The sequence below is a fragment of the Chrysochloris asiatica genome, unplaced genomic scaffold, assembly GCF_000296735.1.
Source record: "Chrysochloris asiatica unplaced genomic scaffold, ChrAsi1.0 scaffold00004, whole genome shotgun sequence".
NCBI lineage: Eukaryota > Metazoa > Chordata > Mammalia > Afrosoricida > Chrysochloridae > Chrysochloris > Chrysochloris asiatica.
The window spans coordinates 4,275,096-4,289,328 of NW_006408522.1; the positions used below are offsets into that span (position 1 = coordinate 4,275,096).

General features: G+C 47.3%; 1 protein-coding gene across 1 annotated transcript in view; it reads left to right on the forward strand.

Annotated features, from left to right (window-relative positions):
• RBPMS2 (RNA binding protein with multiple splicing 2) overlaps positions 1–14,233 on the forward strand; it is a 40,590-nt gene that overhangs the window by 22,411 nt on the left and 3,946 nt on the right. The window contains exons 2-6 of the mRNA XM_006831538.1: positions 6,629–6,706; positions 7,256–7,294; positions 7,893–7,955; positions 8,226–8,376; positions 8,843–8,988. Of these exons, the coding sequence (XP_006831601.1) occupies positions 6,629–6,706; positions 7,256–7,294; positions 7,893–7,955; positions 8,226–8,376; positions 8,843–8,988 (477 nt within the window). The remainder of the gene's footprint in view (positions 1–6,628; positions 6,707–7,255; positions 7,295–7,892; positions 7,956–8,225; positions 8,377–8,842; positions 8,989–14,233) is intronic.

Here is a 14,233-nt window from a genome sequence, read left to right on the forward strand (position 1 = left end):
CTTTTAAAAAGCCTGTAATTCCTTGCACAGTGATTTCTCAAAGAAGCGGGTCTAAGGCTCTGGTGCACTAAGATTTACGCAGGTCGTGAGACTGTGAATTCCTACCTGGGAGGTCTAACTCGCGAGTTTTCCCCTCCTGATCCCGGAGCCCCCACTCACCTGCACCGCCTGGCCGCCCTGGCAAACCGGAACTCTCGTCTAAGAGTTTTATGGGTTTAGTTTGCATACTTAGGTCATTTAACCATTTTGAATTTGTTATTATATACGGTTTGAGGCTAGGATGCTATTTCATTTTTCTGTACGTGGAAATCCAATTTTCTCAGTACCCCTTAATGAAGAAAGAGACTCTCTTCCCATCAAATGGATTTAGCACCACTGTCAAAAATGTTGATCATAGATGTGTGGGTTTATTTCTGGACTCTCAATTTTGTTCTATTTTTATACCAGTGCCAGACTGTTTTGAGTACTGTAGTAGCTGTATGTTGTTTTTTTATGCCGTTGAGTCAGTTTCAGCTCAGAGCAACCCCGTATAGGATATCTGAGGATGTCTGATGGATTTGAACCGCCAACCTTGTGGTTAGCAGTCCAGTGTTTATCCTACAGTGCCACACCAGGATTCCACTGTAGCTGTATAGTATAGTTGGTTTGTTGTTTTTTTTTCCATTGAGGCATTTTATTTGTGTGTATGTATTGCATTCCTGGAGTCCTGGTATGGTGCTTAAGAATCACAAGGTCGGTTTGAACTTCAAGGTCAGCAGTTCAAACCCACCATCCACTCCTTGGAAACCCTAGAGATGGTTGGCTGAGTTGAAACTGACTTGACAGCACTTAACAACAACAGCAATTATTTTCTTAGGAAAAAAGTTCCAGGATTTTTCCTCCTGTGTTTTTTCATCTTGCTTCTTCCTTGTGTTCCATGTGTCAGCTGAGGTTGTCAGTACAATGAAATGAAACTAACTGAATGGGAGCAAATTAAGTTCTCTCACTTTTTTAGGTCTTTGAGCTGTACATCAAATTGAGGGCTGATCACACCACCTTGTTTAAGAGGTTCAGAACAGTTTTCCCTGCTCTGTGATCATCAGTGATTTCAAATTCCCCACTGTAACCTTGCTTCATCATCTCCATTGGAAATCAGCGATGATTTTGGAGCACAGCCAATAAGAACCTGGTGTGTTTGCCTCTCCTCGGCATTATTGATGCTCTTAAGCGTGTCGGCCAGGGCTTTCATGTGTTCCATGATGGTGGAAAGAGGAAGGGAGGTATGAGCACACAGAGTTCTGTATAGTATGTTTTAAAATCAGGAAGTATATCTTTCTACTTTATTTTCTTTCAGCATTGTTCTGGCTATTTGGGGCCTCTTGCCTTTTCATATAAAATTGAGAATTGGTTTTTCAGTTTCTGTAATTTGGTTGTTTATTTTGTCTTGCCATCAACCAGCTGATGGTGCCTGGATCCTGAATCCTTTTCTGCACCCAACCTCTTTTGTAAATGCCCTATTGCCATGAGACTAGTCTCAGAAAGTGACACAGAGAAGTGGTCCCCAGTGATGACTCAGGGACACAAGACACGGGCCTTGTTGAAGTCACTGTGTTTCTGTTCTGTTGTCTCTAAAGGATTCCGGCCATGCCCTCAACGTGCTCTGCTTATTCCTATTAGTTCCTATTTGTTGTGATTCTGTTCCTGCAAAGGTTTACAGCCTCAGAAACCCTATCTATATAGGGTGGGAAGACTAGGATTCATTGGCACTTACAGCAACAACAGCAAAACAAAACAAGCTTTGTGCCAGACATAAAGTGGGTGAGCTTTCAGTAGATGGTGAGACATGAGTTGGGCTGATAAAGGAACTGAGATTCAGAGAGCGAAAACAACTGCCCCAGGTAAAGGGCAAGACTGGGCTGCAGGTTCAGACCTAAAGCCTGTTAACCTTCCCATCTGTGGCACCCTTCTGCCTTAAGGCACCGGGCCACATCTGGTCTTATAGCTCTGAGTTTTTTATATGGAGGGACTGAGGTCTGAAAACATGGGAGGTATCAATGTTAAGTGCCGTCAAGTCGGTTCCGACCCATAGTAAGTAAGCCTGTAAGGGTTTCTGAGAAACAGCTGGTGAGCTTAATCCGCCGGCCTTGCAGTTCAAACCAAATTTGCAATCCAGCACATTAACCCACAGCATCACAGTAGGAGTGTAGGAGGAGGTGGATGAGTCAGAGCAGTGAAGTGACCTGTTAGAATCTGGGTACTTGAGGGGGACCCAGAGAAGATGGAACTAACTAACTAAGGTGGGACCTGGTAGAGTTAGAAGCTGAAGGGTGGTTGGGGTGAGCTTTGGAACCTCTTGCCCTCCTGGTGTGTGCTGCCCCGGTCACTCCAGCTGCTCTGTCATTCTAAACAAGCCTACCTACCCATGCAATGGCTGAGCCACTCAGGTGCCACGCCCTGCATCCTCTTGGTGGATTCAGGGTAACTGGACCCCTACCCAGTTCTGCTATTTGGTGAACTAAGCTACCTACTCTTTCTAGCTCTGTGTCCCTGTCTGTTACAAGGGAGGGCATAGGCAGAAGAGACACCATCTTCTGAGTTGGCTACGATCAAGTAGGAAACAATATATACTTTCTTCTAGTTAATTCATATGAAGTCTTAAGGGGCTTGCATTTTTCCAAAGTACTTTTTATTAGAAGGGCTGTATTAGAACATTCCTAATATGTGTATGAAAGAAAAAATTATGCTTCATTTTCTGTGACTTAGACTTCCTGTGAATTAGTTCCCGGCAAAGAGTCTGACCTGCTGGACAGAGACCCGCCTGTGATTTATAACCACCTGGGCTTCAGCTTGTTTCTGAGAGGTGACTGGGGACAGGATGGGATGATACGGTACAGCTTCCTAGACACTTGAGAATTGAAAAGATGAAAACCCAGGAGGGGGAAGAATCATCTGGGAAGAAGGGAAGGATCTCCTGTATCCCCACCCCCATCCTAAGCAGGAAACTTGTGCTGAGAACTTGCTATTTAAGGTGGCCTCTAGGGAGGCCTGACCAGAAAGGAGCCATTTTAGGGGGGAGTGTTTAAAATTAGCTAGTCCGGGTGAACTGGGTGGTCCCTGGGGAGGAACAGAGGCAGAGCTCTCTGTGGTGCTGCTCTGGCTCCAGGTCTGGATCTCCTGTTGATTCAAACCACTCCCCGCCATCTCTGGGAGGACGAAGGAAGAAAGGAGTCTTGTAGGTCCAGCAGGACCCCAGTGGCTTGAGCTCTGTCACTCCATCTGCACATAAGGCCCTGCTGCGTGGGATGGAGTGGGGGCAGATTCCTGAGCTATTCTGAGGGCCAGGTGCCAAGGGTACTTTCCTGCCAGCCACAAACTGGTATCATTTCTGCCAACCTGTATGAGTAGTAGGGAGCCCTGGGTTTTGAGTCCCAGGTCTGCCACCTTTAAAGAATAAGCTGTGTGACCTTGGGCAAGTCACTTCTCTCTGGGAGTTTACATGTAAAAGTCAAGGCCCATATGTTAAGGATTCATGTGCAGAGATGTCTGTGCTGGAGTCTAGGAGCCATGTTTAGGCCACTTGGGAATAGGGCTGGACTTGAGGATGTGTATAGGGATGCAGAGGCATCTCTGCTGGGGTATGCGTCCTAGAAAAATATGCAAGGAAAGCTTGTCCTTCCCATTCTTTATTAGCCAAGGGCTGGGGGATCATTTTTTGTATGGATGGGGTGGGGAAACCGGTAACCAGCAGTTACCTTGCTGGCTTTTGGTTACATTCCTGACTATATAGAGGTGGTGGCATGTGTGTGTATGTGTTTTAGAAAGTAAGTGCTGGGTGTAGTATAATTTTGCCAGGCACCGCTCCAGGTTCCTCACTCAGCTGGTGACCATTAGAACATGCTGGAAGTTCTTTGGTAGCTCTGGAGAAGGTGGTATGGCCCACTGAAGATATCTAAATGCTTCAGGAATGGCCATGTGATGGGCAGGACTTGTCAATATTTCTTCGCTCAGCAGTGGTAAATTGAGACCTAGGCTTGGTTTATGGCATTAGGTGAGACTCAAATGATTTTTCATTCTTCAGGAAGTCTTCATGTTACCACCATTTCTAAAATTGCACCCTGGTAGTGTAGTGGATTACGAACTGGGCTGCTAACCACAAGATCAGCAGTTTGAATCTACTAGTTATTCCAAGGGAGTAAGCTAAGCATTCTGTTCCGTAAAGGTTTGTAGCCTCAGTGTCACAAGTGGTGAAGCACTCAGATATCAGCAGAGAAGCTGACAGTTTGAACCTACCCAGAGGCACCACAGAAGACCTGGCAATCTGCTCTCAAAATCCCTCCTTCCTCCGTTACAATTATGAGCTGATCTGAGTATTTGAATGGTTGTGGTGGTTCTGTGCCATGGAGTCGGTTCCAACTCATAACAACCCTGTATAGTGTTTACGGGAACAGAAAAAACACATTTTTCTTCTGTGCAGTGGCTTGTAGGTTTGACCTAGTGACCTTGTGGTTAGGAGCCCAACTCAATCTGTGCTGCCAAGATTGCTTTGAGCATTTGAATATTGTTAAGTGCCATGGAATGGGCTCCAATTCATAGTGACCCTGTATAGGGTTACCAAGAAGCGGCTGGTGGACTAGATCTGCCTCCTTTGTGATTATCAGCCTAGTGCTTATCCTACAGTGTTAACACCAGGACTCTCCTGAGTATTTGAATATTGTTAAGTGCTGTTGAGTCGATTCTGATTCATAGTGACCATGTGCAGGGTTTCTGAGGAGGGACTTGTGGGTTAGAATAAGCAGTTCAAGGCTTACTCTACAGTGCCACAACAGGGCTCCTGGGCATTTGAACAGGAGCAGTGAATTAGGAAAGTATTTCTGCCAACCACCCTCTCGTGGGACTCACCTGCAACTCAGGAGGTCAGGCTTGCTGGAGTCATAAGATAGACGCCTGATGTCTAATCCTGGCTTCACCACCAATTTGAGATCAAGGCGGAAATATACAGCATCATTTGTCTCACTTGATGCTGGCAAGATCCTACTCATTCTTCCAACCACAACATAACCCGTTGCGTCTCTGAGTCTTTGCCCATTTCTCCTGTTCACGCAGTGAGGATATAGTGCCAGGACAGTTGTCAGAAGTCAAGAGTGAAGCACAACTCCTGCCTGTGGAGCCTGTAGCTAGTGTAGGGAAGTGGTGGGAGGTGGGTGAGAGTGCTGGGGCTTCTGATGAAATCTCCTGACACACTAGGCCGTAGGATTTAGGCTCCATTTGTCCCAGACCACAACCCAAGGGTTTGTGGGTAGCTTTTGAAAATATACATACTTGTTTACTTGTCAGTGTGTTTCTAGTTCAGTGATGGACCTCTGACTGGAGGGTGGGCGGAGGAATGGTGGAAAAGATGCTGGATGGTCTCTCATTTTCCTCCTAGCCTATTGGTTTTGTGATCTCTGACAGCTGGGCAGGAGCAGACGCAGCCAAGAATGCATTTTTGTGTATTTTGGTGGTAAGGCCCCTAGCTTTCTTCAGATTCTCAAGAGAGTCCTAGATCTGAAAAAGGATCCTCGGTCTGTGCTTTTACGTCAACAGGGGCCTCTGTTGGTCAATAGACTCTGTACAAGCCACAGACGTGTCCACGGTACTTGTTAATGAACCTCCAGGATGCTTCTTCCAGCCTAGACAAAGGATGGCTCACTTGGGAGGACTTCGAAAAGCTAAAGGCTGTGAAACTGTTGTTGCTTTGTCATTGTTGTTGTTAAAGTGCCATCAAATCAGTCCTGACTCATAGCGCCCCTGTATAGAGTTTTCAAGGAGCTGATAGTGGACTTGAACTGCCAACCTTGCAGTTAACAGTGCAGTGCTTATTTGCTTATCCTATAGCGCCACACTAGGATCCCTTAAAACTCCTGTTGTATACGGTTTCCAAGGAATGACTGGTGTGTTTGAACCGCCGACCTTGCAGTTAGCAGCCAGTGCTTATCCCACAGTGCCAATGTTGTTAAGTGCCACTGAGTCCGTTCCGACTCATAGCAATCTTATATAGGGTTTCTGAGGAGTGGTTGGTGGTTAGCGGTCCAGTGTTTATCTTACAGCACCACACCAGGACCCCTTGAAACTGTGGTTAGTTATCCAGTACTTATCATATTAACACCATTGTTGTTAGGTGCCGTTGAGTCAGTTCCGACCCATAGCAACCCTGTATAGGGTTTCTGAGGAGTGGGTGGTGAGCTTGAACTGCTGACCTTGCTGTTCAAACTGACCTTGCAGTCCAACACATTAGCCCCTAGCGCCATAAAGAATAACTGTTGGATCAGTTTCAACTCATAGTGGCCCTGTGCGACAGTGTGGAACTAACTGCCTTGGGGGTTTCCTAAGTTGTAATCTTTATTAGTATTAGGAGCACGTTGCCAGATCTCTTTCCCATGGAGCTGTTAGGTGGATTCAAACCTCCAACCTTTCCATTAGCAGCTGAGTGCTTAACCGATGCACCACCAGGACTGCTTGCTTATGAAACTTCTGAGTGGTGATTTTGCCTCTGCACCCAAAGGAGGCTTAGGAAATACTGAATTCTCACAAGGTTCTAGAGGACTCCAGTTCCCTGCCTGAGAGAAGAGCTATCCAGCCTGGCCCTGACCTCTGCCCTCTCTGTCCCCAGGTCCGGACACTGTTTGTCAGTGGCCTCCCTGTGGACATTAAACCCAGAGAACTCTACCTGCTCTTCCGGCCGTTCAAGGTGAGTCTAGGGCAGAACCTAGGACTAAGGTAATCAACAGCACGATACTTGTACCTACCTGGGCTGAGCAGCAGGAAGGAAAGTGTGTCAGAAACAGTGATCGCCAACCTGGATCTCTCTGCTGGTTCAGCTCATCCACATTTCACCTCAGTCAAGTTACTGGGCTCTTCCGAACCTCTGTTTCCTTATCTATAAAGTGAATATGGTAGTGAATCTTAGTAGACCTTGCCATAGAAGGAATCTTTGAGATTCCTTCGAGGCTTTTCACTTTACAGATGAGAAAACTTAAAAGGTAAGGTCTGGGATCTGGGATGACAAGCTAGTGGAGGGAGCAAGCGCGAGTTTGCGCATGAACTGGTGAACACTGCGTGGGGTCCACCCCATGTGCTGTATGCACAGAGGTGGGAGCTCTGGTGGTGGAGTTGGAGGGGGGCAGGGAGAAGGGTGCAGGCAAGTCCTTGGGAAAGGTGGTGGGAGGGTATGTTAGGAGGAGCTAGGATGGCACCACAGCCTCTGACCTTCCCAGCTCATGGTCCCCTCTCTCCACAGGGGTATGAAGGGTCACTGATCAAGCTCACATCAAGACAGGTAATTTCCCTGCTAGGATTTTGTTTCCCCTGGCCCAGACTGACTGCTGGATTGGAACTGAGGTCCATTTCTCCCTCCCTAAGCTTGAGACTTCTGGCTGCGGAGACCTATTCTTAGTTAGCCCATCCATGTCCGCTGGGCTGATGAAAGGACAGGCTCTGTGGGTTCCTTCTCTTTACCAAGCAACTTGGCTCCTGTGGCCAAGGAGGCCTGGCCCAGGTTGGAGACATTTTCAACCTGCTGCCCCGATTGAACCCAGAGCCTTCCCGTACCGTACTCTTGATGTGTTAAGTGTCCCCTTTCTTGTGAGGAAAACACTGGGATTTACTCTTAATTGCCTGCATTAAATTAAAAAAAGCTATTTTGTAAGGGTGGTGTTTAATGCAGTGGCATATTGCTTTGCTGGCCTTGGTTGACCTGGAGAAGGGAGGCTCTTGGTGAACTCGAACCTCCTGCTGCTCCAGGAGAACATGAGGAAGATGTGGGCAAGAGTTCTTTCTCTTCTCATTAGTAGAACAAATGCTGTTTCTAGTTTTTTGGGAGGGGCTAGGATGTTGGGAGAGATGCAGGGTCTTGTCTTCTCTTTTTTTCCTGCTAGCCTGTTGGTTTTGTGATCTTTGACAGCCGGGCAGGAGCAGAAGCAGCCAAGAATGCATTGAACGTGAGTAATTGGAGAACAGGTCTTTCTCTGACTGACCTACAGACCTCTTAGACAGCTGTGCCCCAGTTCCCTCTCCTGCAGACTTCCCCTACTCCATGTGTGCATAAAGGGCAGCAGAGACCTGAGCTGCACAGGCCACGCCAAGTGCCATCTCTCCCTGAGGCCTGAGCAGCATCTCCTGTCTCAGTCCCCTGTGGGGAAGCTGGTCTCTGGGCCCTTCTGTAGACAGTCACAGAGTTCTGTCTTTCTTATTCTTTCCTTCCTGTGTAGGGTATTCGCTTTGATCCTGAGAACCCACAGACCCTGAGGCTAGAGTTTGCCAAAGCCAACACCAAGATGGCCAAGAGCAAGCTAATGGCGACACCGAATCCCTCCAGTGCTCACCCCGCCCTAGGAGCACACTTCATCGCACGGGACCCCTGTGAGTGGCGCTCCGAGCGGCCTTCCACCACACCCTTTGATTGGCTCTAGCTGGGGCCCCTGTGGAGTCGCTCACAGAAAGCATTTAGATTCTGGTGGGGGGAATCTGTTCTGCCGTCTATTTGTCTGCTCTTTTTCCAACGGGCTTTTTATCACCCATCTCTGATGCTTGCAGACTTCCTTCCTCTCCTAAGAAGGGTTGAGGACCTAGGTTGTCAGGGTTACCTAGCTTCCTGGAAGCCTTCTCTTGTTAGGACAGACTAGAGCCATCTGAGAACATCAGTAAACCAGAGGCTCACCAGGCCTGGCAGGTTAACTAACATGGCTTGTTTCCCTGGCCTCAGAGCCCTCAGGCAATCTGACCTGTACTGGGACATAGTGCTAGGTCCCCTTCTCTGTCTGAAAGGAGGTGATGGGGGTGGGATGGCCAGGAATGCTGATGAAGGGGCTGTTGTCTCCCATTGTAGATGATCTGATGGGGGCTGCTCTGATTCCCGCATCCCCAGAGGCCTGGGCACCCTACCCTCTGTACACCACAGAGCTGACCCCCGCCATCTCGCATGCTGCATTCGCCTACCCAGCTGCCACTGCTGCCACAGCCCTCCATGCTCAGGTGAGCCTCTGCAGTTGGGAGGGAAAGGACAGTTCTAGGTGTGCTGGCAAGAACTCATCCCAAAGCTGTCTCCACACTTGTATTCCTTGACACTGGAAAGCCTGGGGCCGAGGTTATCTACGTTTTTGCCCTTAGGCTTTGGGATGGAACTGAGGGAAGGGAGAGGAAAACTGAGCTAAGCTGGAGAGGAAGGCAGAATGCATGCTGAACAGAGGAGACCTGTTGGATTCCACCCTCTGAATGCCTGCGGGCCAACCACTAACCACTGTGCTGTACTCTGCCTGTGGTGACAGGTGCAGATGCCAACCCCAGTGTAACTTGTGGAGCCAGACTGCTTGCCACATTTCTGTACCTAGATATTTGTTAAGTGCCATCAAGTCGGTACTGACTAATAGCAACCCTGTGTAGGGCTCCCAAGGAGCAGCTGGTGAACTTGAACCGCTGACCTTGCAGTCCAGCGCATTAACCCACAGTTCCACACCAGGACTCCTTGATTTTTACTCACCTGTAAAGTAGGAATAATAATACAGTATACCTCAGGCTTGTTGAAGGGATGAAATGTTAACACATAAACTACTAGAACCTTATCTGACATATCCATGTGCTCTTGTTTTCATTAAACCTGGACTCACTCCGTCGTGAACCTGTCCTGGGGAGGTAGTGGTGAGGGGGTAGCACAAGCATTTCTAGGGGAAATTTGGGGAGGTAATAGAGCGCCATGTACCCAGAGTTCTAAGCCGAGAGGCCATGAGAGCAGGGGGCTCACTGGGCAGAAAGATGCTTAGGCTGGTCAGACGCTGGCCCTGATGCTGGTGTGGACTCGGACTCTGCCTCATGTACAGGATCTTCAGGTAAGACACTGCATGGGTGTTTCACCCAGTTGTAGGGGGTGCCTCACAGCGGCAAGGACTGGACTGGATGGACAGGCAGCCACAGGTGACTAAAGAGCAGTTGCCAGCCCAGCTTGGCCTCTGATCTATGAGGAGCGTGAACTGAGTTGTGTGGTCTCCTGGCTAAGGGAGAGAACAGAGGTTCTTAAACTTGAATGAGGTAATAGGGCTGGTGGAGAAGAAAAAGTAAGAGAACAAGGAAAGGAGAGCTCTTAGGACCTGGAAGCTGGAGGAGGGAGTAGTCAAGTTCTCTTAGCAGACACATTAGTACCCACCCATCCTCAGGGCTTCCAAGTGGCGTAGTAACATCTGAATCCTCCCCATTCCAAGGTGGAAAACTCAGATTCAGACGCAACCTTGGCCCAACTGTTTCCCCTAACAGAACTCTCCCTGGCCGTGGCAATGGTAGATTATGTTGAGTTTCAACCCCGTGCTGTTCCTCAGCAGATAACAGGAAAATTGATCAGAGGGCAGGAAGGTGGCAAAGGCCTCCTCCTGGGAGAATAGACCATGAGCAAGCAAGGTAGTTCCTGCCCCCTGACCTGGTTTTTGTGAGAGACCCTCAAAGTGTGGAGGCTTTGGGTAAGGGAGATAATAGTCCTGCCTGGCTGGACTTCTGGCCTCTGACCCTGGCTTTGCCACCAATTAGCTACATGACCTTCAGCAAGTGACTTTACCTCTGGGCTCCCTGTTCCTCCTCTGTAAAGTGAGAGGTTCTGTCCAACTGCTTTGGGATGCTAGGCCTTGACAAAGAAGAGGCAGAGGTTGGGTGCCAGGGACAGTGAGTTCCTCAGATGATTGGGAAGGACCTCTTCCCTATTAGGGGTGGTTCCCCTGCTGTCCAGGACTGGTATGCTGCCTTCCCTAGCTCCATACAACAGCAAGGTCCTTGGATATCTTTCCTACTGACTTCCTTCTAGCTTCTTCCCCCATACCTGCTATGCCCACTGAGCTTCCCAACTCTAGTCCAGCTGCTGTGGGTTGCTGTCGGGTCACTTCTGACTCAAAGTGGCCCCCTGTGCTCCATAGGATTTTCAAAGCTGTGACCTTTGGAAGCCTGTCTTCCAAGGTGCCTCTTGATGGGTTCAAACCCCCAGCCTTTCAGTTAGTAATAGTGTTTCACTGTTCCTGCCACCCAGGGATTTCCCGTCCAGCTGTGCCAGCCCAGATCACTACCAGTGTGATCTGGGACAAGTTACTTCGCCTCTTGTGTCTTGATTTCTTTGTCAGATGGTGATAATAGTACCTGTTTCATAGAGTTGTTATTAGCATAGCAAAAGTGCTATCAAAGTATCAATCATTTAGTATCTTTTCAATGTTGTCAGGTTTCCCCTCATTCCCCTATGAGGCTGGAGGCCCCCACAGTGCCTGAGATCTTGTCTTTTGGCCACAGTGGAAAGGGGATAGGGTTCCCCACCCAAAGAGATAGTGGCATTTTTGGGAAGGCAGGCTAAAAACCAGAGATTAGGCCAGGCAATTCTTGGTGCTACCTTTGCTACTCAAGCTCTCTGTACATCCTTTTCCTCATCTGTAAAATGGGCTGTTAGAACCAAATACAGTGACAGGTATGACAACATTTTCCACACAGCAGCATTTTCTACTATCCTTCCGAGAGCCCCTTTTTCCTATGCCTACGGGTAGTGTTACCCCAAAGATAGAAGTGGGGAGCATTTACAGGAAGTGATCACTCTGTTGATCCCAGGTGGATTCTTCTGAACCCAAAGACCAAAAGATAAAAACTGTTGGACTTCACTGTGGCAGGCTGTGACTGAGAGAAAGGGAATAGCGAAGACAAAAGTGGGTGACAACCAATACCTGTTTTCTGCCCCAACATTCACCACCCATAACTGCAACCCCTTTGCCATTACCCCAGCTTAAACAGAGGCATCCACAGTGTGGCCACAGGAGCCAGGTCCGTGGGAAGGGGGACTGGGTTCATTTAGTCCTGTGCTGTCTTCTTGGCAGAGACTTTCCTTGTTGGCCTCTTAGTCATCTTGATAGAATCTCCCTCTTTAAGAAGATGAAACCAACAAGCAGGTGTGGATAGCAGGGGCACACTGGGGTCCGGCGCACAGAAACAGTAGCCTAAAAACAAGGAATCGCCTGTCCTTTGCATGCCAAGGTTCTCCCCACCTAGATTCAGGTCTCCAGTTCAGCCTGAGAAAATGGGGATCTTTCAGCATGGCATTTCCCACCCTTCTCAGCTACTTGATCTTTTGTTTTGTTTTATAATCTTTTTTAAGTTGTTTTTTTTTTGTTTTTTTTTTAATTGAGTGGTAGTTTACGTGGGGGAACATCAGTTTTACACTCATCGTTCCATTACAATGATTACAATCTCATCTATGCATCATTATTCAACAGTATTTGCTTCTATTCCCTCTGTTCTTTTGGGGTGGCATGTGCACAGAATCACTTAGGAATATATAATTTAAACAACCGAAGGGTACATTCTGCAAGCCTGCCTCCAGGCCACCAGCACTCAGTCTCTCATTTTCCATTAGTCTAGAGTCCTCAGCTGCTCCCTCTCTCCATGTCGTCATCTCTGCCTGCATCTCTGGAGAGGGTCCCGCATTCTGCTTGTGCTCATCTCCCTTGATGATCCTAGGGTCCTCTGTTCCTGAAATGTAACGTTAACTACTCCACCATTTTTGTTACAAAACTTCTACCTTTTCAGTTGTGATAGTCACAATTAGTCTTGATAACATTTGCTAACTATTGAATCATAAGGATCCTGTCCCCATCTCTTTTCACCAGACCCATCTAGACAAGATGAATACTATTTAGTGGGGACTCTACCTTCCCCCACACCTCTGAAACTAAACTCCCTCTTGAAAACTTGTAAACTAGTTATTTCATGCCTTTATAGCCAACCCTTCCCACCTCCCATTTTAGGAAGCTAATGTGTAAGTTGCCCGTCCCTATCTACCCTGCATACAGAGGGGATAGGATTGATACTTGATCTGAATTCGCTCACAATTGGTATTTTGAGCTACCTCATCCATAAGTATAGGTCAAGTTGATCTAAACTGTAGCAATTTACACTTGTTTCCTTTATCCAGAAAAAATATATATATTATTTTTTTTAATCTTCCTCTGGTCGAGTTCTCTGGTAGTGTAGTGGTTACGAATCGGGCTGCGAACTGCAAGGTCAGCAGTTTGAAACTACCAGCTGTTCCGTAGGAGAAAGATGAGGCTTTCTGCTCCCGTAAAGATTTATAGCTTTGGAAACCCAGTACAGGGTCCCTCGCTATGAGTCAGAACTGACTCCATGGCTCATAACAACAGCAACAGTCAAGTTCTGATCATCAAGCCATTGCAGCTAGATCTAATGGGTACTATCTACAAGACTGGGTGTCCTGTGCGTCTCCCCTCACTTCATATCATCAGCTTTTTCTTAACCTTGAATTTATGTAAACTCCATTGCCTCTGCGTTCTTTTCTGTATAATGGAGTGGGAGTCCCTATGTGGGATAAACATGCTGAGCTGCTAACCAAAGAGTTGCAGGTCTGAGTGTGTCAGTAAACATCTCAGAAGAAAGTCCTGGCGCTTTACTTTTGGAAAAATTTGCCATTGAGAACCCATTGGAGTGCAGTTGTACTCTGACACATAGGATTGCCATGTGTGTGCCATAATGAGGACAGTAATAGATTAAATGGACTCAATATGTGAGAGGACTCCGGTGTGGTGCTGTAGGATCAGCAGTTCAAATCCACCAGCTGCTCCTCAGAAAACGTAATACAGGGTTTTGAGTCAGAACTGACTTGATGGCACTTAACAATATGTGAAAACGGATTAGGAACAGTATCTAGCCCAGGAAAATGGTTCAAAATCATTAGCTTTTTTTATTATAGTTGTGCATTTATAGGGGGGAAACCAGAGGTTTACTCCCCAGAAAATCACTACTAGACTTGGTAGATGGTTGGGTGCAGATATGTAAGTAAATCCATAGATGTGAATTACAAAAATAATTATGCACATTTAATCTTTCTTTAACTTAGATATTAGGGCTCCCCCCACCCTTAATCCACACAGACACTTCTTTAGGTTTATACTTAACCCACAGAGGATTCCCATTTGGTTGTGCAGTTTGAGAACTGCCAGCTGCTCCGCAGGAGAAAGCTTTCAGCCTTTCACCATTGAATATAATGTCTGCTGTGAATTTTTTTAAATGCTCTGTATCATGTTGAAGAATTTCCCTTTTATTCCTAGTTTGCTGAGCACTTTTATTACAAAGGGTATTTGACAAAATCATTGAGATGGTCAGTAGATTTTTTTCCCCCTCTACATTCTATTGTTGTTGAGTGCCGTCAAGTGGATTCTGACTCACAGCAACCCTGTATAGGGTCTCTGAGGAG